Source organism: Dermacentor variabilis, chromosome 2 (genome assembly GCF_050947875.1).
Source record: "Dermacentor variabilis isolate Ectoservices chromosome 2, ASM5094787v1, whole genome shotgun sequence".
In the NCBI taxonomy this organism is placed as follows: domain Eukaryota; kingdom Metazoa; phylum Arthropoda; class Arachnida; order Ixodida; family Ixodidae; genus Dermacentor; species Dermacentor variabilis.
The window spans coordinates 1137002-1162369 of NC_134569.1; the positions used below are offsets into that span (position 1 = coordinate 1137002).

Genomic DNA, 25368 nt, shown 5'->3' on the forward strand with positions numbered 1-25368 from the left:
CCAGCGTTTCGACAAATGCACTTGTCTTTTTCAAGGCTTTTTGTTGGGTGGAGGTATACAGCTTTGCTGTAAATGCGAGCAAAATGAACTTTGGCGGTTTACGCATGTTTTCGGTTGTCCAGAAGTGTCTTTTCTATGGCGTATTTGACTGCGTGCAGTTGTGACTGTCAATTCCGCGTGTGAGTTGTCAGCTGTGGATGCTAATGCCGCTGCCACCTGGATTGCAGTATGGTGCCGCCGCGACAGCAGCCAGCGCTGAGGCAAAGCCTGCGTGGACGAGAAGGTATCTGTGCTTGTTCGCCAAGCTGGCCGCCGCCGCGCTTTACCACGTTTACCTTGCGGTGGGAGTCAATCTGCGGTGGGCCAGCGCTCCGGACTACTGCCACGACGTCAAATTCCTCGTGGTTCTCACCGGCGTCGTCTACTTAATTGGGCTCGGGTACGCTGCAGCCACACTCTTCGAGCGCTTGGACAGCTCCAAGACAAACAGCTTGACGCGGAGCATCCGACACTCCATCTACGATACGGTGGAGAGGCACCGCTGGCTGTGAGTCTTTAAGCATGCTGTGATGAAAGTCTATGCGGTGGATGAACGTATGTATTGAAAGAAGATATTAATATACGGTCCACAAACTCATAAAAGACAAGCGTCTCAAGCACAGACGGGAGCCTTGTGTGGAACCAAGTCACAAATGCTTTCTTCACGACGCTCTCCTCTGCAAAATATTTTTGAACAGCAAAAAATCCCCTTTTCTAACTCGGGGCAATATTTCTTCGGTGGGAGGGGGGAGAGGGGGTGGTTCGCATAACGCGTCCTTGATTGGTTGCGGACGCGCTGATGTGGGTATGTCGTCGAAGCACGGTAATCGATTGGAATCGAATGTGTGCGTCACATCAACGGTTTCGCGTGGGTGCATTTAAAGACTTCGAGCTTTCAATAATGCGCAGTCTAAAAAGCATAAAATTCTTCACTTTAAGCGATCACTTTGATATAGCGAAAGTGAAAGACTCGCCAAGGACCGATAACAAGAGCACGGATGCCTCACGTAGTCACGGATGTCTTCCTTGTTTGATCGCAATGAGCGCACGAACATGTATAATACAATTATTGGGTGCTGTTTGTCACGTCATTGACATCGGTTGCCGTCGGCTTCTTCGTTTGTTGAAACGATATTGCGCGATATGCGTTAGGCATAGCGGAGTAGTCGCTGGGCCGCTAGATGATTGTTCGGCAATCGCCGGACCGATAACTCCAGGAGCAGTCACCCGTAAAGGCTCTTCACTGTTGCAGGTGTCAGTAATCGCGGAATAGCTGAAACTACTGGTGCGACTAGAAGTGCTTGAGCATATCATATGCGTAAATTTGTGGTGCCCCCGAAAACTAGACCGTTCACTGGTCTGATATTTCAATGAAGTAAACTACATGCTGGGGGTGATGAACAGGCAAATTTTGAAGTGTATGGGTTAATAAAGGCAAAATAAAAATTGCGTAAAACTCGCCTTTCTACGTTATCGCCGGTTTCGTGGTGGAATGAAAGGCGGTAGCAGTATTATATTATCAAAGAGTGTGTTCCGAAAGAATGTACCGAAAAGAAAACCCTGAAAGACAAGGTACACGATGATTTGGACAAGCAACCAGAAACTACGAACTATATGTCCTCTCAAATAGACGCAAACGGGTTTATGTAATCAAGCTAAGTAATCATGACTTAGAGCTTCCTCAAGTCAGGAAGGCGAAGGGAGAACTGGCCTACATTACCTTATGTCCGTCACTTAGCCGCAGATAGCTACATGATCATTACATAACGTAAAATTGCGCACTCAACAAAAGGGAAAGCCATATGAAAACCTTATCACGTTCCTAAATTGGCTCAGAAGGCCTCACTGTTTCCGCTTTTCTTGTAGCGCACTTCTAAATGATGCTAATACGATGCAGCGTGATTATAATGAATCACTAAATCAAACCAATAATAAGAAAACTTCAATAACATTTGTGCGGATTATCTAAAACAAGTCGCAACTAAACTTACATTGAGGCTCCTTATCTTGAGCCTTCATCTCCGCGTAAGAAAAGAAACTATAAACACTGACGCTGGTCCCTTCTCCAGTGTTCAGTTGTCACATTTTCATGGAAGTAAACAAACTTATAAAAACATTTGCCATACCACGGGCAGGAGAGACCCACGATGCCTTCTGTCTAACAAAAGTTCCCCAAACTTAAACGTTCCAAAATATTAATGACATCAACGAAATTAAAGCTCATGAACACAATCTACAAAACATGCCTCCAAAAGCACTCGTGCCAAATCAAACATGACTCATTATAAACTCCCGCTAAAGCATAACTTATCAACTTGCGCAACTTGCACGTGACCTTCCGAACTGTATGCAACACTGAACTTGTTTGCCTTGCAGTTCTACACGTGTCGTGACGTAAAGTTTCCACTTCAAACTGCGGAACTAACCTCAGCCGAAAATGCTAACAACCTAAAAAAAGATTGTGGTATTCCTTATGCATTCTCTAATCTCCTGCAAAATGAATACAAAGGAACAAAACAATTTGCAACGCTTCTTCCTTATTTCTTTTTCAGGCCTTAACAAATCCTTTCAGACGAGCTCGAGAGGGTCGCACCGTCCGGGGTTCTCGCAAAGTGCGGACGCGAAGAAGGTCAAAGCTGCTGATTCCTCGCATGCTGCGACTTTAGAATAACAGCCTCCGCGTACTATAAGGGTACATTCACAGACCCGCGCGCACTGTTCCCCTAGATGCCAGGCAGCTGCCTTTCTTTGCCCCTCGCGAGTGACCAGCGCTTGTAGCAGCCTACAGGACGCTTTCAGTTGTCCCTCTGCCTACAAGGAGACGTCCTCCATGCGGTTAGGCGACGCTTGCTACGCCTGACTCCTGGCGAAACCCTCTTTTTCGCGACGTGCGTCACGCCGATCCCCGATCTCTGCAAACGCCTAAGCTTTACCGTCCTTCGCATTTTCACAGTCTTCGGCTTGATCTTGACTTTCGAGTCTTTGCCTCTATCGCCCTGGTGCTTCGCCCGTTTGATTCTAGACGCCTTGACCGCGTCCGCCTTTCTCCTCTTGTGCCTACGCCTTCTCTTCACCATCTGTTCTGACCTATCCGAACAGCCATAGGTGACATATTTTGCCAGGCCGGCCGAACTTGCCGCCTCCGTACGAACTTATCTTAACGGGGTCTCTGCTTCCTGTGCTCTTTTTGCCAGGCTGGCCGCACTTGCCAACTCCTTGCACACTTGGCCTAACGGGTCCTCCGTTTCTTGTGCGGGAAATCCGCCCATCTCTACCGCCTTCTCCTTGCTTCCGGCTACTAAGACGTCTGACTCGTCACTGCGCGTAGCTGCCTCGGGAATCGTTCCTTGGTCCTCTGAGCGCTACTCAATAGGGGGCACGCCTTTCAGCCTCCCAGTCTCCTCCGGTGTTTTCGACCTGAAAGCTTCCGTAATGGAAAAGGGTTCTCCTCGCTGTGCCAGCGTTTGCTCCGACCTATCCTAAGAGTCACAGCAGTCTTGCTTTGGCACGCTGGCCGAAATCGACGGTTTGCAAAGTAGTGAGCGATATCTAGCGCACAACAGGCAAAGCTGCAGCGCTCTGTGTGCGAGAGTATGATGTTGGAAAGCGAGTATCGTTTCTCGGCTGCTGCCCGGTCTCTGCCGCGGCAACCGCATGTGTTCACTGCGTCTAATATAATTGAAGACGCCGTCACTCCCTTTCAGTTTTCATACATGTCATGGGCCTCTGACTTCTCGAAGCGTACCATTGAAACGGATCACGTGGGGCAATGTCTGCTTTCTATAACTGCCACTATTCGCTAGGCTCATCGAGGTTCGGCACTGAAGGAAGATTACGTTAAAAATATCGTATATTCGGAGGCTGCTGATACCAGCACGGGACTGATGCGAGCGACATGCACTCGATCAACAAAGATCAGAGTGCACCTCGTCGAAACACACTGACGATGTGACGCCAAGTGTCCACACTTGGTTTCGCAGACTGGCCGCGCGCAGCCACTATTATGCAAGGTGGCTCGCCTTTTTATCTTTGCTGCCGAGAGAGTATAGAGAGAACCAACTCTGTGTTCATTTAACCGCGACATAATTGTCTAGACGCTAAATTCTCACGAATATAAACGCTTTATGACTCTCCGCGCTTTTATTTCAAGCGCCGTCGGCTGCTGCTTCGACAACCGGGACCTAGGCCTACCGGCTCGAGAGATCCACGGCTGCCGAGAAAGTCAGCGCGCTGAGCGTGCATGATGCTCCGGTTAGGAGAGTTTATCTTACTCATATGGTCCATCTGCTACAAAGCAAAGTTGCACGGAGCTGTTTGTCTTATTACGACGGTCCTTTTTCGCGCTCGGGGTAAGAGTACGGGTCGGGTACCAAATAAGTGATAGCTGGCCCATGCCATCGTTCAACTCATCCACGCTAAGGACGTTGTTGAAGGGAGGGACTTGTTCATATCGAGAACGAGCACTACGGGATTTATTTACAATATTTACATTAAGACAGGAGGTACATTTTAACAGTCTAGCATCACTGTCAAATGGAGCACGAGAGACGAAGCACGATGCACACCGAGCAGCCGATAAACGGCTGCTTAAAAACCCTCTGTCCTCCTTAAGTCCCTAGGTGAGGGAAAACTGCCGTCCAATCGGAGCGTCCACAGTGGTTGGAGGCGCAGTGGATCCGCCTTTGAGGGGGAGGGTCCACAATCACATCTGCACATTGGATTCACAGCACACACGAAGTGGAGAGGGGTTTCGTAGACAGGAGTTGTCGCGTTTGACCCTTGCTGGCGCCGCCGGTTCTCCGAAGGAGGCGCATGGTTAGTTAACCTTTCTGGCGTCGGCGGTTCTCCGAAGGAGGTGCATGGTCAGTTAACCATGCTGGCTCAGAACCACCTAGACTAGGAGAAGGCCTAGGCACTCCTCCCGTGACGTCACCACACTCAGCCCGTCCGCTTCCAATTGAGGTGCCATCCAAAGAAATAAAAAAGCACAATACTGCTGCATGTTCGAGGGTATGCCTCCGGAATTTATTTGCATCCAGTATAAATGGAGCACTGGCGCGATTTAAGGAACTAAGACAAGTCATTTCCACGTAAACTTCCGCATTTGGAGCAAAGCTGACAATGGCCCCCATAAAACAGAATGCACTACAGAATTTGGGTCTGGAAAGACGATGCGCCGTTAAACATATTTGTTTTTTTCAGTCTGTCACAGACAGCTGTACAGTTGATATTGCAAATTTTATTTGGCATTGGTTTCCAATATAACAGAATGATATCACAGAATGACACACAACACTCACATCAATAAAATATGACATAAATCAATCTCACTAGCTTAATACGAAAAATCTGCTGAACTTCACAATGCTGAATAATTTAAAATATTTCCAGAGAAGTCAAGACAACTTAACACACAGTTTATATATTGTATGTATTGTAGCATACAAATTCGCGAAAACAGCAAACATCATTTTCACTTGAGGTAATCAATTTTCCCTTTGTCCCATTATTCTTTTCTTTGTTTATCTTGTCGTTTTTGAAGGCTGCGTAATTCGTCAGCAGAGTGTTTACTGTTGGATTAAGGAAGTTCTTTAACATTGACTCTTGACTGTGACCAGTTGCACAAGTGTCAAAGTCTTCACTGTCACAGAGCAAATACTTCATCACAATTAGAAGTGCAGCTCTCTGATTACTCTCTGCATGAAACATATTCTCATATTCTTTGCCTGTAATATGTTCTAGCACAATATTGGTGCACAGCACCACATGAACGACAGACGGCTGTGGAAATGTCAAGCGGCTTCTGCTCATATTCTGAATCAGCACATGCCCACTGCGTTCAAGCTCTCTCTACGTAACTGTGAATAAATCGCAGCAGTAATTGCAATGCTGGTGCTTCAAAGCAGCCTAGGAACAGTAGCCAGCGATGTAGGTCAATGCCGTCATGTCTTGTCGGGGCTTCTTTAGGTCACAGCTTCTTAGCGTTATGTTATAGTTGTCAATCAGCATTTCAGCACACGGCTCTTTGCAAGGGTCAATGGATGCTGGCATATCTGGCAAGATCAGTGTGTTCTGGAGGCGGATCTTTGCCTCGGCTTCAAATACCTGTGTGATCGACACATTGTAATGGGAACCACACAGATTCCGGTATTTCCAAACCGAGCTTCGAGGGGATCGGTTTGAAGTTTTCCAAGGAGAACGTACGTAAATCGAGCTCCTCCAAACGATATCTTGACGCCTCGATCAAGGCGTATGCGGAAAGCCAAAGAGCTGAGTAGGTCTCCTTTGTTAACGCGCCTGTACGCACACACCTACTTTTCCAGTCGTCGAGCCAGATAACAAATGTGTCGACAAACTGCAGCTGCTCACCATTGATTTCACGCACTGGCTCTTGCCACACATCTCTCACTCTGTGTCCCTTATGGGGAGTCTTTGACGTTGACGATACTCAACCATCGCACAATTAGGTCAGTGAAATATGCAGTACCATCTGCAAGCGTAAGATGCAGGTTTTCGCCCCTTATCCTCAAACAGATTGAAGGGGTTAAAAATTTGCAGAGCAAACTTCACGTTCTGTTTCTCAATATTTGTGGGATTTAATGCTATATACGTTAGTACAAAAGCCATTTTCACAGTATTACACAGTATTATTATTATTTCACAGTTTGTTCAATCCCATGATGCTCTCCGAGTGATGTGAATGAAGCACCCTCCATTTTCTTACTTTTTGTGGTTCCATAGAGCAAAGGTGCGTAATATAGACATCTGTCAGGATTTTTTTTTTTGGTTTAGCCAATTGTTTCGGATACTTTTACGGAAATGCACAGAGTCAACAATATGATAGAGTGGCTGCAGCGGATTAGCTGGATGGGGGTAAACAATTTCGAGCTTCTGGCCCTCCCTGACCATAGCCATTACTTTCCGGTTAATGAAATTATCTGTGATGACCGCAACGATATGAAGGTTCGTTTCTTCAAGTCTCAAGACTACTTTTTTACAGTTTCATGCAGTTCCTCCGCAGTAATTTTTGACACTGGAAGGATGTGTGCAACATCTTCGAACAGTGACAGGAGAGACTGCACCATAAATACATGCGCTGTCTTAGCAGGTTCAGAACAGTTCGCAGCGGCCCCTGTTATACTGCCACCCGTGTATTCAAATAGCTGTAAGTGCATTTCATCTACGATTAATGTTGCATTTCTTTCATGAGCTTTCAGCAGATTTGCTCTCCTTTTCATATATCTTGGGAAGCCCTCTTCATTTTGCTCCTTTAAAGGGCTAACACCACGTGCACCCCAGGCAAGCTTGATTGTTTCAGTATGAGGCAACACTAACATTCCACTGCTCCTCCAAAACTTGTAGCCACGTGGTGAAATAGCGTAAAAAATGCTACACGACACCAAAAGTTCAGCAGAGTACCCAACAGCACTATTCCTCTTCATGAGGAGATGACACTGCTTTTTGAGGAACATCACAGCGACCACCTTTTCGTCCTACAGAAGGTATCCACTTGAAATGTCGTCAAGAAGTGAGATCACTAATTTCAGTGCAGCCTTTCCTTTGTCCACTTGTTGTGGTTTTCCTTTAGTGCAGTGATCCTCGACATTATCCAAGAGCTGAACAAGCATGCGAAAATCATGGATATGATCCGGGATCTCAAAACACTTGTCACATGTGAGACGAGCACCTCTCCAAAACACACGCACAGACATATCCGCCGACACAGTCACTGACATAAAAATCTCGAGAGCATCTGTTGTCACTTTGATGTGAGCAAAGATCATGCAGCTGTAGCAAGGTACCGCTGTCCAAAACCTTTTCTCTTCTAGCTGATGCAGGCGTGAACTGATGTCTTGGAGGCTGTTAACTTTGTTTTCTCGTTCCTCGTTGTCGTGCGCGAAAGCTGTCTGTTTTAAGGCCCTTTGAAGCTGTTCGTTCTCCACTCGTGTTCGCATTGCATCAGGGTCTTCTTTCGACTGGCGAGAATACGAAATATATTGCGGGCAGTCGGGAAAGATCGTTGGAGTGGCATCAGACGTACGCCGGGTGAGCTTCATTTAAACCTCGATGGTCCGTCCGTCGCAGTCCGTGTATGTTGGTGTACGTAGGTGGCTTGAAATGGCGTTCACAAACCTGCGAAAGAACCAGCGCCGTCACATTATGAACACACCTTGACACCTGCAAAACTGTGACATACATTTACAAATTTAAGCGCGAGATCTGTGAAAAGCGCATTTTACTGACCAATGAGCCATTCAACGAAAGAATATACACACAGAATCGCAAACGCACGGGAGCCCACGTGGTTTACACGTGTAAATAAATGGTCACTTGAAAACGTGTTTATATAACAATGGAATATCGTAGTTTGCACTAATACACTTTAATTGTACATTGTTCATATAAATCATCACTGCACGAATTGAAAAGTGAGACAACACTTACCAGCTGATCTTTCAGTTTTCCAACGTCGACATAGTCTGGTCGCACTGCCCGCTGCCATTTTTTTCCTTCTTTCGGGATCACTTGGAAACACAAACAGCCTGAACTTTGGCCCGTTGTCGTAGTTTCCTCTACAGTTTAGCACACAACATCAGCCCATGACATCGAACAGACCGCACGTGTGCACAGAGGAATAAATGTAAAAAAGCGAACCATGTGCAGCGACGTTCTCCAGCGGTGTCTCGACGGCGCAGGATATGCGCTATACGTGCGTCGCGTAGCGCCTTGGTGCCATCTGGTGCTCAAGGACGACACCATGCGCAATGGAACGGCTAGGGCAGAGTGGAGTGATGTCAGAGTATAGATGCGGGCGAGTACGGAGGCCTTCTCCTAGTCTAGTTGGTTCTGGCTGGCTTCGCCGGTTCTCCGAAGGATGCACATTGTTGGTTTTCCTTGCTGGCCTCGCCGGTTCTCCGAAGGAGGTGCATGGTCGGTTAACCTTGCTGGCGTCGCCGGTTTTCGAAGGATGCGCATTGTTTGTTTTCCTTGCTGGCGTCGCCGCTTCTCCGAAAGCTGCGCATTGTTGGCTTTTTTTACTGGCATCGCCGTTTCTCCGAAGCGACTTGTCGCCGCGCGCCGGCAAGGGTTCGAAGGTAGCTACCCCCGCAGGACGATGGAAACAGCTGCAGTGGGCTGGGAAAGGTTCGCAGGTCAGTTCCCCTGCAGGCCGATCGTAAAAGCTCCTCTATGGCCCGGAAAATCTCGACTGGCCAGTAGTGATAACCGTGGGGCAGGAAGAAAATGGCTGGCGGAAAAAAAAAGGGGGGGGGGGCGATGCCTTGGCTTGCAGCGACTAGCTGTGAAATGTCGACACCACCCCAAAACAAAGCGCGGCCGGGTAGCCATTGTCCTGCGTCTTGGTCGGCGCGTGGGAAGGGGTCCCCGACGACGTTCCCTCGGCAACTCCCCCGCTCGCGGCCGACCCGGTTCGCGGTGTCGTGTTGCGGCTCAAAGCCTGCTTCGTCGAACTCGTTCAGTCACAACGGCGACGAGGCTAGAGCGTAACGGTGGCGTTCTTTGAAAGTTGACGCCGCCGTCGTCGCAACTAGCTGGCAGCACTTGCACCTCAGCAGGGCCGTTCTTAACAGCGACTCCGTGGTCCGGAAAGTATCGACTGTCCAACGCTGATAACCGCATGACAGGAACAGAGCGGCTGGTGGCCAGGGGGTGAGGTCTGGGCTCGCAGTAACCATGTGTGTAATGATGTCACCGCTCCAAAACATCCAACAAGGACAGGCAACGGAAAGCGAAGCCCACATCACGGCTCTGTACAGAGATGACGTATTTTGGATCTCACTTTATACCTGCCAGGCTTCAAAGAAAACATAAGAGCAGAAACAACAGATGCTGCATTTCGCTATGCCAAATTTTTGAAGGAATTTTGTGCTGACAAATTGAGCAATCATGGATGCAGTCCTGCTAAATGAGAGGGGATCTTGTTGGATTAACAAAATTAATAACAACTCCAAACTTTAGACGCGATCATTTAACGCAGAATTCAAATTAGTCTGCTCAAACCATCCGCATTGCTATGAAACCTTCCCTTCTTATATCTAACGGAGAAGTTGTACTCTTGCAGAGTGAGGCTCCATCGGAGCAAGCGGCCATTTTTGTGTGACATTTCATTGAGCCACGTCAGAGAACAGTGGTCGGTCTCGAAGATCAACCTCGCACCCTACAAGTAACACGACAACTTCTGGGCTGCCCAAACCAAACAAGTACATTCCTTCTCTGAAGCGCCGTAGCCTTCCTCTCTTACAGTTAGTTTATGGCTGGCATAGCGGATAGGATGTTCCTCATTATCGTCGCCGACATGACTAAGTACCACGCCCATACCCCTGTCGCTTGCGTCGCACTGAACCAGCGCTGGTGTAAGGGGGCTGCAGCCCAGGGCATCACCTCGGACAGTAGGAGAAGGGGGCGCATTTATTCTAGCCTGCTTAGTATATGGAACCATGGGCAACGGAACTTCGAGCGACATGCATGAAGCGGGAAAACCAGAACGAGCAGACGCCCCCCCCTCCCCCCCCGCCTATTGTAACAGCATGCGTTTAGCCTGGTTATTTTGGGAGAGCTTGTGGAGATGCCAAAACAGGAACCCTGCCAGCCCGGCGGGGCCCTCTTTCTTACGAAGCGAGGTGCGTTTGCTTGGAAGAGGTTTAGTTGTTTCCTGTCTGTCCGTCTCTCCATTGCTGTCTGGAACGGAGAGGCAAGGGGGAAGCACCCGAAACATGTAATGTGGGATGAGGACCTAAATCTCCCTTGCCCCTCGTCACCACCACGCCACCCTCCACCTCTCAAATAGTTCCGCCGCTGTCCTTCTCATAGAAAGGATGTGCTGCAGTACCTAACAGTGCCTCCCATTCGGCTTTTCTTTACCGTGATGGTAATTTGGACGGGGAGGGTGAGTCCGATAGCAGTTGATGATGAGTCTGGTGGCAGAGTCTAGGCAGGAAAAGAAGGAAGACGTCACACAGTGCTTTTGTCCGCGTGCCGTGGGGCATGGAATGTTCACTGTTTGGGTTAGGGTTGTGGAAGAGTGAAGGGGGAAGTTGGAAAGCTGGACACAAAGGCTTGTCTCCAGGGCCCATTCCTGCCTAGTGGGTGCGCACCCTCGCGCGCGCTCGACGGAAAAAGTAGGTCAGACTGGCCACCGTACTTTCCAGAAAGAAGTAGAGAAAGATGACTCAGAGGCGACGGAGGGCGCGTAACTTCGCCCGCGCTAGGAGTCGCCTCTCCCCTTGGTTCTCGCTCTCGGCGTAGACGGGGCGAAAGAAAAATCGAGAACCTCCCAGAACAGACGATTTCTCCTAGCCAATAGGAAGACGAGACCGGAACGGGTGAAGGAGTGAGTTTGTACAGAGAAGGAGGGAATTTGTACAGGGAACTCCAAGCGTATGTGAACGCCTGCTTTGGCGCTAGTAACAGGCAGAGGCGGCGCTCGTCTATAAAAGGAAGTTGATCGCGGGCTGCGATTCAGCCCTGAGCCGCCCGTTAAGCTTGCATAAGCCCACCCGCTGAGGAGCTCCCGGGGGACGCACCACTCTTGGCCAGCCGCGGACCATCCAGGCAGCGTGAGCCAGTCATCGGGACGGCCACCCTTGGACACCTGCGGTCGCGTCGGACTGACGAAGTGCCCGGTGAACAATTAGCATCCATTCAAGCGAAAATGCTCGGTCGGAAGCATCAAAGTGGTGCGTCTAAACGAAAGGCGAAGTTAGAAAGAGAAGAGCATGAAAAGCAGGTACCAAAGATGACAAAGTAGCTACTAAATGCAGCTTCCGCGAAGCAGTATGATCACTCTACCCAGAGTCCGTGTCAGACTCCCAATAGTACCGACTGTGCTTCTGTGGAGGGCTTGCCAACTCCATCACCACGGTTTCCTGGCAAGAAGCAAGGTTTGACTCGTCTTGGTTTTCTGGATCCTGTGAAAACGGTTCCAACCTCGGTCGTCCATATTTCTGAGCAACCGACGCTGACCGAGCCCTTTCCTGTTCCTGAGTGAGCGACGTCTATGCTACTTGGCCGGGACCCTGCCACAGAGCTCCAGGTGTCCGGTCCGCCACGCCCGATTTCTACTACTGCTTATCAACAGGTGCCAAACGTCCCCGATGAGCCTTCTTCTACTGACGAGCGCCAGAAAACAACACTCCAAGAACCGACTCACTCGTTTCCTGTTAGTTTGGCTTCAAATAAATATGTTCCCACCCGCAAAGTGTGCCTCTAGATCACGAATGAGATGGCTTCTCGTTGCGGCAACGGAGAAGTACAGACACCCCGCAGCAAGAGGTAGGTTGCGAGATTCTCCGAAGTGACTCTGCTAGTTGCTGGACATTATTACTTACAGCTTTCGGAGTGTATGCCTTGAGAAAGGGCCACTGTATTTTAAAAATCGGGCAGAATATTTTCCGTCTTCCGAAAGGCAATACAAAACTCAGAAACGTTATATGTCATCTCATCTTTTTGTGCGAAAGGCTGTAAATGGGGAGGCGTACGAGCGACACTGGTTAATGTACACGGAGTCCAAAGGTTCCGTTTGCTGTTTTATGTGCAAACTATTTTCGATTTCAAGCAACTCCAGTGATTTCACCACGCACGGCTTCTCTGATTGGAAAAGAGCAGAAGAAAAGGTTTGCGCATATGAAAATAGCGTCGAGCACCGGAACTACGTAGCAGCAAGGCTCGCCCGCTCTAACTCGAGCAGCACAATTGACAAGGAGCTGGTTAAGCATCCTGTCACTGAGACCGCTTACTGGACAGAGGTGGTGAAGCGCGTAGTCGTTGTAGGTAAGCTTCTAGCTAGCGCAACATATCGGTTAGGGGCAGTGAGCAGATTTTTGGTTCACCGAGAAATGGCAATTATGTGGGCGTGCTTGAGGCCATTCCAAGTTTGATCCCTTTCTAGAGGAGCACATCAAACCCTACGGGAACAAAGGAAAAGGCCACCCATCGTATCTGTCAAAAACAATTTGTGATGCATTTATCGAGCATATGGCAAAACTGTCAAGGAACGTCTCGTTGACGAAGTTAAGCGCGCAAGATACTTCTCTTTAATTGTTGATTCGACTTCAGACCTTACTCACGTCGATCAGCTGTCAGTTGTTTTACGATTCTATTTAAATGGGAAAGCGTACGAACGCTTTCTTGGATTTGTTCCAATTGAATCGTATACCGGCTTGTATCTTTTCGATACTGTGATGTCCCTCTTGACGACCAATGGCATCTCAATTTATGCTTGTAGGGGCCAAGCTTATGATAATGCGAGTATTATGTCAGGAAAATACGAAGGACTGCAAGCTCAAATCAAACACCTGAACGCATTGGCAGTCTACGTCCCGTGTGCTGGTCATTCACTGACCTTAGTTGGCGCGTGTAGCGTTGACAGTTGCCTTGAGGCAGTCAAGTTTTTCACTGTAATTCAGAGACTGTATGTGTTCTTTGCTGCCTCACCTAAGCGATGGGAGGTATCTTTTGAACAGTATGGGTGGAACTGGCCAGCAGGTTGTTTTGAAATGTCTCTCTGAGACCAGGTGGTCAAGACATGCTGAACCATGCAAGGCCATTCTGCAAAATTTCAATGCAGTCTTGTGTTGCCTTGAAGCTATATCAAAGAACGAGGAAGAAAACGGTAACACTAGGAACGAAGCGCACTCTCTCTTCAAGAAAATGACAAAACTAAAGACTGCATTCATGGCGATTTTCTGGAGTTAAATTTTGGAGCGCTTTGACAAAACGACCGTAGCACTTCAGAAACCAGGCCTAGACTTTTCAACTGCTGTAAACCTGTTGAGCTCTCTAGAAGGCTTTGTTAATTCTTTGCGACCTCTCTTTCATACCTTCGAAGAGAGAGCAAGCACGCTTAGTACCAATCAATGTTATCAGGATGAGGGCAAACGCATCGTTTTGAGTAAGCACCCGGACGGAAAAAGCGATAGTGCGCTACAAGGTAGAAAAAAGTTTATCGTAGAGACCTACAGTTTTGTACTTGACAGTCAAGGCTCTGCTTTGCGATTGCGAAAGGCTGCCTACACTAAACTCTGCGAAAGGTTCGGATTCTTAAAATTGCTAACGGAAGTTGGGAGCGAGGCCTCTGTGGCACAGCAGGCTGAGAAGTTGGTGAAAACCTACAAAAATTATGGGCAGTCAGCATTTTCCGCTGAAATCGTTCAGCTTGCGAACTATCTGCACAACTATGTGTGCCAGGACACGAGTACACTGGGAATAATGAAGTTGCTGCACGAAAGAAAGCTTATTGATGTGTTTCCGAACCTTTCTATTGCTTTGCGAATGTACCTAAGCACACCCGTGGTAAACTGTGAGACCGAACGATTGTTTTCCAAGTTGTCGCTGATAAAAATCGCCTTCGTTCGAGCCTCCTGGAGGACAAGGTGAACTCGCTTGCTATCGTGTCCATTGACAGTGACCTCCTCCGCGGTCTGTCCTTCGAACAGACTATATCTGATTTCGCCAAAGCGAAGGCGCGAAAGATGCCGTTTTAAAAGAGGACTGTTTGCGCTATACATGAATCGTTCCAATAAGTTCGTTGTGTCGCCTCCCAGACTCCACGTTACCAATGAAACACTGAGCAGTGTAATTCAAGATATGCAAATCTTCGTTGTTCGTCTGTTGTTCTTGTGATATTAAACGTGGTTATAAAGAACTGTATTTTTGTTGTTTTTGATAGTACCACGTTTATTTGGTGTCGTCCTTGCTTGTCTTACCTTTAACGAAAATATTTTCAAATAATGTTTTGTAATTATAGTTGGTAATTTGCATCTGTATTCTAGTGCATTTTTATGGAGTTTGTACTGCCTTAAGTATTGTATATATCTATTGCATATGTATAGAGTAACGTGTATAACGATTACTGAAGTCTGATGCTTGAATTTTAATAAAGAATGTTTTGGATGCAATCATGTGCCTCCTTACGGGATTAAACTTAGTGATGCAAACGAACCCTAGCTTCAGAAGGATCGACATCTGAGCTGTGTTGTCTTTTCTACATTCTTGTTCGCCTTGAGTGCACTAAACTTTTCATTAAAGGGAAGCTGAAAGGTTTTCCAGAAAAAATGAGTGAACATGTGTACGTAATGGTTTTCAACCCTCCATTATCGAATATCGTATCGAAATTGAGCGAAAGAAAGCGCAAATATATTTTATTTCGACGAAAAGTGCAGTCGCGGACACGCCCAGCTCGCGCGTCTCGTTTCCGCCTGTGATTGGTCGGGCGCCTCGTGACGTCAACTCTAGTGACCGACCGCTGCCGCTACACATGTAGCGCGGTGCCAGGTAGTTTGGTGCTGTAATGGAAAATCAAGAGGCAATGGAAAATTTAGAGAGACTGCGTTTTTCTGAGGAGTTCGGCGTTACTCCCTACATGTACGAGCCGATTGCGAAGAGCCGGCCTCTAGAAGAAGCAAACGATGCTGGTGCGAGCAGTGCTTTCGACGCGAACGAAAGCGAAGTCTTGGGATCTCCTCGTGTTGGAAATGCTCTTTGGTGAGTATGTTTTTCGCAAAGCGATCTGGTGATCTCGCCGATCTTTCGCCGATCTAGTGAGCTCGTTTCCGGTCAAACAACTGTAGTGTTGTGTCCCTGCATGCCTCCTCGTGGAACGTAAGCGGGGATGCGATCGTCGGCATTTGTGCGCTGTCCAAAGCTGTCGGCAATCTACAAAGATGGTTTAAACGCGTGAAAAGCTTCCCGGTTCATGCAGTACGTGTAGTGACCTTCATCTGTGCGACTTCGTTAAAAGCTTCTTGTCTTGTGGGAAGCAATGGAAGACAACATCGTCGCGGCCGCTGGTGCTCGTGCAACCGTAGGCTGCACAGAAAGCCGGCATGATCGGCCCACCACTTCAGTAGATGCTGCGCACGTTGACTACCACTTTACATACACGCAGACACACCTACAAAGGAATGCAGGGTCGATCGAAGCAGATCGAAACAAGCACGGTCAGACACGGTCGCGCAGGCTGCGAAGGAACAAAACACTACAGTTGACGTCACAACACCGCGGTTTCCGGTCTCTGCTCGCATCGTCAGCGTCAGCAGCAGCGCGCGGCATTCGAGGGGGGGCGGAGCTACAGCGCAATTTTAACCGACGATTCATCATCATCATCATCATCATCATCATCATCATCATCATCATCATCATCATCATCATCATCATCAGCCTAGTTACGCCCACTGCAGGGCAAAGGCCTCTCCCGTACTTCTCCAACTACCCCGGTCATGTACTAATTGTTGCCATGTTGTCCCTGCAAATGTCTTAATGTCATCCGCCCACCTAACTTTCTGCCGCCCCCTGCTACGCTTCCGTTCCCTTGGAATCCAGTCCGTAACCCTTAATGACAATCGGTTATCTTCCCTCCTCATTACATGTCCGGCCCATGCCCATTTCTTTTTCTTGATTTCAACTAAGATGTCATTTACCCGCGTTTGTTGTCTCACCCAATCTGCTCTTTTCTTATCCCTTAACGTTACCCCCATCATTCTTCTTTCCATAGCTCGTTGCGTCGTCCTCAATTTCAGCAGAAGCCTTTTCGTAAGCCTCCAGGTTTCTGCCCCATATGTGAGTACTGGTAACACGCAGCTGTTATACACTTTCCTTTTGAGGGATAGTGGCAACCTGCTGTTCATGATTTGAGAATGCCTGCCAAACGCACCCCAGCCCATTCTTATTCTTCTGGTTATTTCAGTCTCATGATCCTGATCCGTGGTCACTACCTGCCCTAAGTAGATGTATTCCCTTACCACTTCCAGTGCCTCGCTACCTATCGTAAACTGGTGTTCTCTTCCGAGACTGTTAAACATTACTTTAGTTTTCTGCAGATTAATTTTCAGACCCACCCTTCTGCTTTGCCTCTCCAGGTCAGTGAGCATGCATTGTAATTGGTCTCCTGAGTTACTAAGCAAGGCAATATCATCAACGAATCGCAAGTTGCTAAGGTATTCTCCATCAACTTTTATCCCCAATTCTTCCCACTCCAGGTCTCTGAATACCTCCTGTAAACATGCTGTGAATAGCATTGGAGAGATCGTATCTCCCTGTCTGACGCCTTTCTTTATTGGGATTTTGTTGCTTTCTTTGTGGAGGACTACGGTGGCTGTGGAGCCGCTATAGATTTCTTCCAGTATTTTTACATATGGCTCATCTACACCCTGATTCCGTAATGCCTCCATGACTGCTGAGGTTTCGACTGAATCAAAAGCTTTCTCGTAATCAATGAAAGCTATATATAAGGGTTGGTTATATTCCGCACATTTCTCTATGACCTGATTGATAGTGTGAATATGGTATATTGTTGAGTAGCCTTTACCGAATCCTGCCTGGCCCTTCGCTTGACAGAAGTCTAATGTGTTACTTTAGTAAATAGTTTGTAGGCAACGGACAGTAAGCTGATCGGTCTATCATGTTTCAAGTCTTTGGCGTCCCCTTTCCTATGCATTAGGATTATGTTAGCGTTCTTCCAAGATTCCGGTACGCTCGTTGTCATGAGGCATTGCGTATATAGGGGGGCCAGTTTTTCTAGAACAATCTGCCCTCCATCCTTCAACAAATCTGCTGTTACTTGATCCTCCCCAGCTGCATTTATTTATTTATTTATTTATTTATTTATTTATTTATTCGGTATACCTACATCGCCTGTACGGCATTATCGTAGGGGGGTTAAAATACAGGTGGTCACAATGGAAACATATTCAGCAACATCAAAAGAATACATCAGTAAATAGAACATAGTTTAAGCACTGAAATTCGCAAAAGCGGAATAGAAACTAACAAAGTACAAAACAAAGTGAGTGACAAAAAAACTAACTAACAAAACAGAAAAAAAAAGTTGCGTATGTGCAGAGATGAATAACAGAACAATCAAAGAATATGACTCTCAATAGCATTTTCAAAACTAGAAGCTGCCATCACTCCATTAGGGAGCTCATTCCAATCGCTAATCGTGTTAGGAAAAAATGAATACTTAAACACATTGGTACGGCACTGATAACCTCTAATTTTGTTAGCGTGGTCTCTCCTAGATGAAACGTAATGCGGCTCCTTGATGAACAGTGTTTTGTCGATACCAGTTTTACTTTTATATATATTGTAAAGGAATTTGAATCTTAGGATTTTCCTGCGTGAAGAAAGAGTTTTCCAACCCAACCCTTCCCTTATTCTGGATCCTCTGGTAGTAAAATTATAATTTCCTGTTACGAAGCGTGCTTCTTGCTTTTGGACGCGTTCTATTTTTTCTGTGAGGTTTATAGTGTATGGATTGCAGATAACGCATGCATATTCTAGAATAGGCCTGATGTTTGTTAAATACAAGGTTGCCTTCAGTGATGAAGGAGAATGCTTAAAATTTCGTCGGAAAAAGTGAAGAAGACGGTAAGCTTTCGCGCTAATTGAGTTAACATGATTAGTCCAGTCAAGCGTTTCAGAAAACGTAACTCCGAGGTACTGAACATCCTTAGCGGTACTGAGTGCAATATTATTTAGGCAATAGGAACTGGGGAATTTTTTCTTTTTCTTTGTAAACTGCACATGGTAGCATTTACCAGTATTCAGAATCATCTGCCACCGCTTGCACCAAATAGAAACTTTTTCAAGGTCGTCCTGTAAGACAGACATATCGGCATAACATTTCACTGCACGATACATGACGCAGTCATCGGCATACAGTCTAACTGTTGAATTAAGGCCTACTACTAAATCATTAATATAAACTAGGAACAAAAGAGGCCCAAGCACAGAGCCTTGAGGCACTCCCGATAGCACCTGCATTGGAGCCGAGTTTACCCCATTAAGAACAACTTGCTGTTTGCGCAGGTGTAAATAATCCTTTATCCAGCGAAAAATATGTTCAGGAAGGCCTAGGAATGATAATTTTAAGCAAAGTAGATTGTGCGGGACGACATCAAATGCTTTCCGCAGATCAAGAATGAGTGCATCTATCTGTTCACCATGGTCGAGGCCGAGTGCAATGTCATGAGTGAATTCGGCTAGTTGTGTTACGCACGAAAAACCAGAGCGGAACCAATGCTGAGCCGAAGTGAAAAAGTTATTTGTTTGAAAATGTTTCATCAGATTAGAGTACAGGACATGTTCGAGAGTCTTACAGCAAACGGAAGTTAAAGATATCGGCCTGTAATTGCCTACGTGTGTACGATCACCTTCTTTAAATATCGGAGTCACGTTGGCTGTCTTCCAATCTTCGGGCAGTTTTTGATTATCTAGTGACTTGTTGAATAATATTACTAAGAAAGGTGCTATCTGTCTCGAACATTGTTTCAAAACATGATTAGAAATTCCATCGGGTCCATGAGCTGAATGCAGGTTTAGGTTAAACAACAAAGCCTCCACTCCTTCCTTGCTCACGGCAACGTTTTCCATTTCCGGTAATGGTGTCGGTGTGTAAGAAATAGCAATGCTACATGGCTTTGTAAAAACTGAATGAAAATACTTGTTGAATACTTCTGCTTTTCCTTTGTCCTCTTTAATTAGGTTACCATCATTTGTGATGGCCGGGATGCCAGTGTCATCCTTCTTGTTGCTCTTAATATACCGCCAGACCTCTTTGGGATTTGTTTTTAGTTTATCTGCTAAGGCTTGTAGATATGCATCCTTCGCAACCTTCAATTCGCTTTTAAGTTTTGTGCTGATATCCCTTAGCTTTTTGTACATGCTTGGGTTTTTAGTTTTGCAATATATTTTGTAAGTTCGGGATTTTTTCTGAATTGATGAACGTAAATCCTTATTAATCCAGGGTTTATCCTTGCGGCGCTTAGTCGAAACCACCTTAGACGGAACGAAATCTGAGGTCAATGAAAGCAGTTTATGACCACAGACCACAGCAGTTTATGAATATGACCCACAGACTGTCGATGCTACTAAATGAACTGTAATGCGCAAATATAGGCAGGAAATCATTTAACTCATTAGAAATAGCCTCATAATTACCCCTTTCATAAAAGAATACCTTTTTCGGCCGCATTTTGGTAAATTCTATTTTTCTGCAACGAATAGTACCTGCAACTACTTCATGGTCACTAATCCCTGGTACTGGTACAATGAAGTCTATGATATCTTTCTGGTTACTAAAGACCAAGTCTAACACATTTCCGTCTGTACATCCAAAACGAGTAGGAAAATCAACGAACTGGAAGAGCCCATAGGTCATTATCAGCTCGCAAAATGCAGACTGAAGCAATGACCTATTATTCTGTACAGGATATAGGTCACGCCATTCAACATCTGGCATGTTAAAATCACCACCAAGAATTATCGTTTCAGATGACAGGACTGAGAGTGACCTTGAAAGGCTGATAAATGGTTCAACAGTGTTCAAATTTGGTGGTCTGTAGAAAGAACCGACAGTAAGGGCGTTCCCATCTGAAAAGCATAGTCTGCACCATACAGACTCTGAGGTATCGTCAGCTGGAAGAAATGGTGCACTTTCAATTGTGTCCCGAACTAGAACAAACACCCCCCCTCCCCGCGCATTTCGGTCCTTTCTATATGCAGCATAGCCTGATGGAAATACCTCAGAATCCGCAATGTCAGAGTCTAGCCAGGATTCGGTGGCGATAACAATGTCAGGCTTTGATATCGATAGAAGGCCTGCAAAATCATTAGTTTTATTCTTCAGGCTTCGACAGTTTACGACAATAAAAGAAAGTTGTTCGGGTCTATTTCTAGTAAATCGGGAAGAAGGCTGTGTTGTTTGCTATTGCGTACATTCTCGAACAGAACCACTAGAGCCATCAAAAATATATGTTTTCCCACCCATCACCAGCTTGTTATACCTAAGCGTGTACTTCGTTTTCCGTTCCCGTGCATATGCGAGCAGAGAATTTCTTGCCTGACGAACATGTTTAGAATAATCTTCGCTTATTGAAAAGTTAGTTCCCTTAAGCTTAGAGGCAGCAGTCAAGACCCTTTGCTTATCTTTGAAAGCAGTGAACTTCACAATTACAGGCCTTTTTTTGTTAACTGCGTGTCTGCCAATTCTGTGCGCCCTCTCTATGGCGGAGGGGTTAATTTCTAGTTCGAGATTGTCTGCACAAAGCGAAATCACCTTGGACTCGGACTCGTTCCATGTTTCTTTTTCGGTGTCATCCAAACCAAAGAAAAGTAAATTATTTCTACGCGACCTGTTTTCAATATCGTCTTGTTTTGCCAATACATTGCGCACGGTATCAGCCAGATTAGTGTTGTGTGCCCGCAAACCTTCCCTTCCATTGCCCTCGGTCAGAGCTTCAACCTTTTTTGACATCTGCTCAATTTGCTCATGAAGTGTTTTCTGCTGCGACCTCAAAACTTCAAGCTCCGCGAGTATCTTCTCTTGGCCCTCTAGTAGTTTTGGTAGGCATTCTATTGCCTTTAATAGTTCATGTTCCGCCTTTTCTGAAAAAGGGCCGGGATTTTCCTCAACATCTCCGGCTATGAGTAAAAGCGCTTTCATCAAAGAAAATGTTGAACACACAGCACACCACACATCAGTCACGAGCCCAACAAGCCCCCCAGGTGACGTGTAGGGTTCCGGTACCGACATTGACATTCCGCAAACTGATCTATAATGGTAAAATTCACCAACCTGCAGAAACAGGAGCCTTAAGTGCGTGGTCCTCATGTCGACACCGGAACCCAGTTGAGCAGACCGTGGTAGCTGTTTAAATAGTCTGGCATCACGTGACGGGCCTTCCCGATATGCGGCCGCGAAGCCACTCTGAATCCAATGCGCAGTGGTCAAGTCGAGATATGGCCATGCAGCCACATCACTCGCTACTGCTGGGCACGTGCTGTCATCGCCGTTTCCCTTCCAAAGCAATGATGCCAGGTAAGCTGCGCACGCCATCGCCTCGTCTTCTCGCAGTGGTTGCAGATCAGCCGATGCATCCGATGTTGCCCCTGTGTATTTCCAAGCGATGTGCATATCGTTGTCCTTGCTGGCTCCCTCGAATTTCCACGACGAAAAGCCGGCGCCGCGGACCACTCCAAGTGCCTGAAAGAGCTGCAGAAACAGGAGCCTTAAGTGCGTGGTCCTCATGTCGACACCGGAACCCAGTTGAGCAGACCGTGGTAGCTGTGTAAATAGTCTGGCATCACGTGACGGGCCTTCCCGATATGCGGCCGCGAAGCCACTCTGAATCCAATGCGCAGTGGTCAAGTCGAGATATGGCCATGCAGCCACATCACTCGCTACTGCTGGGCACGTGCTGTCATCGCCGTTTCCCTTCCAAAGCAATGATGCCAGGTAAGCTGCGCACGCCATCGCCTCGTCTTCTCGCAGTGGTTGCAGATCAGCCGATGCATCCGATGTTGCCCCTGTGTATTTCCAAGCGATGTGCATATCGTTGTCCTTGCTGGCTCCCTCGAATTTCCACGACGAAAAGCCGGCGCCGCGGACCACTCCAAGTGCCTGAAAGAGCTGCAGAAACAGGAGCCTTAAGTGCGTGGTCCTCATGTCGACACCGGAACCCCCTTTGCATATCTTCCAAGGCTTTCTTTACTTCTTCCGGCGTTACTTGTGGGATTTCGAATTCCGCTAGACTGTTCTCTCTTCCATTATCGTAGTGGGCGCCACTGGTACTGTGTAAATCTCTATAGAACTCCTCAGCCACTTGAACTATCTCATCCATGTTAGTAATGATATTGCCGGCTTTGTCTCTTAACGCATACGTCTGATTTTTGCCAATTCCTATTTTCTTCTTCACTGCTTTTTGGCTTCCTCCGTTCCTGAGAGCATGTTCAATTCTATCCATATTATACTTCCTCATGTCAGCTGTCTTACGCTTGTTGATTAACTTAGAAAGTTCTGCCAGTTCTATTCTAGCTGTAGGGTTAGAGGCTTTCATACATTGGCGTTTCTAGATAAGATCTTTCGTCTCCTGCGATATATTACTGGTATCCTGCCTAACGGAGTTACCACCGACTTCCATTGCACACTCCTTAATAATGCCCACAAGATTGTCGTTCATTGCTTCAACACTAAGGTCCTCTTCCTGAGTTAAAGCCGAATACCTGTTCTGGAGCTTGATCCGGAATTCCTCTATTTTCCCTCTTACCGCTAACTCATTCATCGGCCTCCTATGTGCCAGTTTCTTCCGTTCCCTCCTCAGGTTTAGGCCAATTCGAGATTTTGCCATCCTATGGTCACTGCAGCGCACCTTGCCGAGCACGTCCACATCTTGTATCATGCCAGGGCAGAGTATAAAGTCTATTTCATTTCTAGTCTCGCCATTCGGGCTCCTCCACGTCCACTTTCGGCTATCCCGCTTGCCGAAGAAGGTATTCAGGAGCTCTGGTGCTTTTACCTAAATACATGTAAAAGGAGAATTCGTTTTGCTCCGTAACCACTGCACCGAATATGACGAGGTTTGTTTCATGTAAAGGACGGACTTAAAATCAAGTGACTGTTGCTTCGAATTTTCGATTAAAGTCCTCCTTTTTTTTACGAAAAAATGGCAAATATCGAAAATGTGCAATAGATGAAACTATCAAGTTTACAACTCTGTAATTCAGTAGTGAAAACTGATAAAACCATCCTGTAAATCACATCTAATAGTGCATCTAAAGCGGACAAAATTGATATGTTACTCATGAATCTAAAAAAAATTTAGCAATATCGAAATGCAGTTTTTGCAGAACACTTGTAAACGACGTAACAAATTCACGTAAGATATAAAATGACACAACAAATTTGTCCGCTTCCAACGATCTGATGGATGCCATTTACAGAAACGCGATCTCTTTTATTGAGGCAGAGCTATTAATTTGTAAGCTTCGTGCTTCTATTTTTTTCAAACTTTCGAATATTTTTTGTAAAAAAATTCAGGCTCTAAATCGAAATTCCGCTTCCAACAGTCACTGCAATCTAACTTTCTCTCTCAAATGCAACAAATTGCATTAAAGATGGTCAAGGGGTTATCTCAGAAAAGCGTTCTTGCGTTTTACATGTATTTGAATCTGCCGCGTCGGAGTTGGGCCCGAGCTAAAGCTTCCTCTTCAGCCAGAAGCTGAGGGCGAAAAGTGCCTACAGGTGACATAAATGTGGCATAGCGGCTGGCGCTTTCTGAAAGGGCAACTTGCCCGCATCCCCGCATAGTTGAAATGTATTTAGCAGCGCTAACCCTTTCGATTCATTCCTCAATGTTCGGTATCGGGTACAGCTGATCCCTAGTGATGGCATTTAACTTCCTGTAGCCAGCACACGGACGAGGGTCATTATTAGGGGTTTTTACAAGTTTTGGCGATGACGTGTAGTCACTCTCAGCGGGCTGAATAACTCCCAACTCTAGCATGCGCTGTATTTCTGCCTCCGTAATTTCTCTGTAAGGCTTTGTAAGGCTTTTATCTTACGGGTTCGGTTGATGTCAGTTCTATTTCATGCGTTATTAGTTCCGTTCTACCTGGCCGATCGCTGAATATATTGAGATATTCCCCTAACAGCCTTCTTAGCTCGTCTAGTGTCTCGGGTTTATTAGCTTGCGACATTGCCGAATATTTTACCACTTCTTCCAGGCAGATGTCAGTGTGGAGGTCGCCTTATACTCATTAAACTCGGTACTAGTGTCATCCTGCTTCTTGTTGGTAAAGTTAACGACTCCGCATCGCTCCACGTACGGCTTCATCAAATTGCAGTGGTATATCCTCACCTCCTTCCTGCCACCGGGCACTTTCAGCGCATAGTTAGTACCTGAAGGTCTGTGCACCACTTTAACGGGCCCGTCCCAGCGAACTTCAAGCTTGGTCTTTCTTGAAGGTTTGAGGATCACCTCGTCTCCGGCGTTAAACGTACGAAGCCTCGCATTGTCGTAATAGAACTTCGCTTTCTTGTGAGCTACTTGTATGTTCTTTTCGTCTGGTTCTTGCTGCACTTAAGCGTTCCAGCAGATTTAGCGTGTATTCTACCACTGTTGGACTCTCTCCTCTTTCCTCCCACATCTCTCTTAACATTCTCAGTGGAGAACGGAATGTCCTCCCATACACTAGTTCTGCTGGCGTGAACCCTGTAGCCTCATGAGGAACCGTTCGCAAAGCAAACAAAGTGGCTGGAACACAATACTCCAAGCCTTCCTTGGGCTCGTAATAGAGCACCCGCAAAACTCGCTTAACTATGAGAATCAGGTATCCTGCCGCAGACACATGGGTGGCCGCACTGAGCGTCACAAAACGTGCTTTATTGACTGTAGAGGTTTGTGGTCTATGTGAGTTTTCTTTCATGCAGAATGTTCTACGCAGGCGAGACAGAACGCTGTCTAAATGACATATTTGGAGAACATAGCAGCAATATGAAGAAAATTCGTAGTTTTGCCCGAAAGGCGAAGCATC

General features: G+C 46.6%; 1 protein-coding gene across 1 annotated transcript in view; it reads left to right on the plus strand.

The window, feature by feature from the left end:
* Positions 1-203: 203 nt before the first annotated feature.
* Positions 204-25368, plus strand: part of LOC142570245 (putative transporter YutK) — a 518716-nt gene continuing 493551 nt past the window's right edge. The window contains exons 1-2 of the mRNA XM_075678647.1: positions 204-463; positions 20671-20751. Coding sequence (XP_075534762.1) covers positions 204-463; positions 20671-20751 — 341 coding nt within the window. The remainder of the gene's footprint in view (positions 464-20670; positions 20752-25368) is intronic.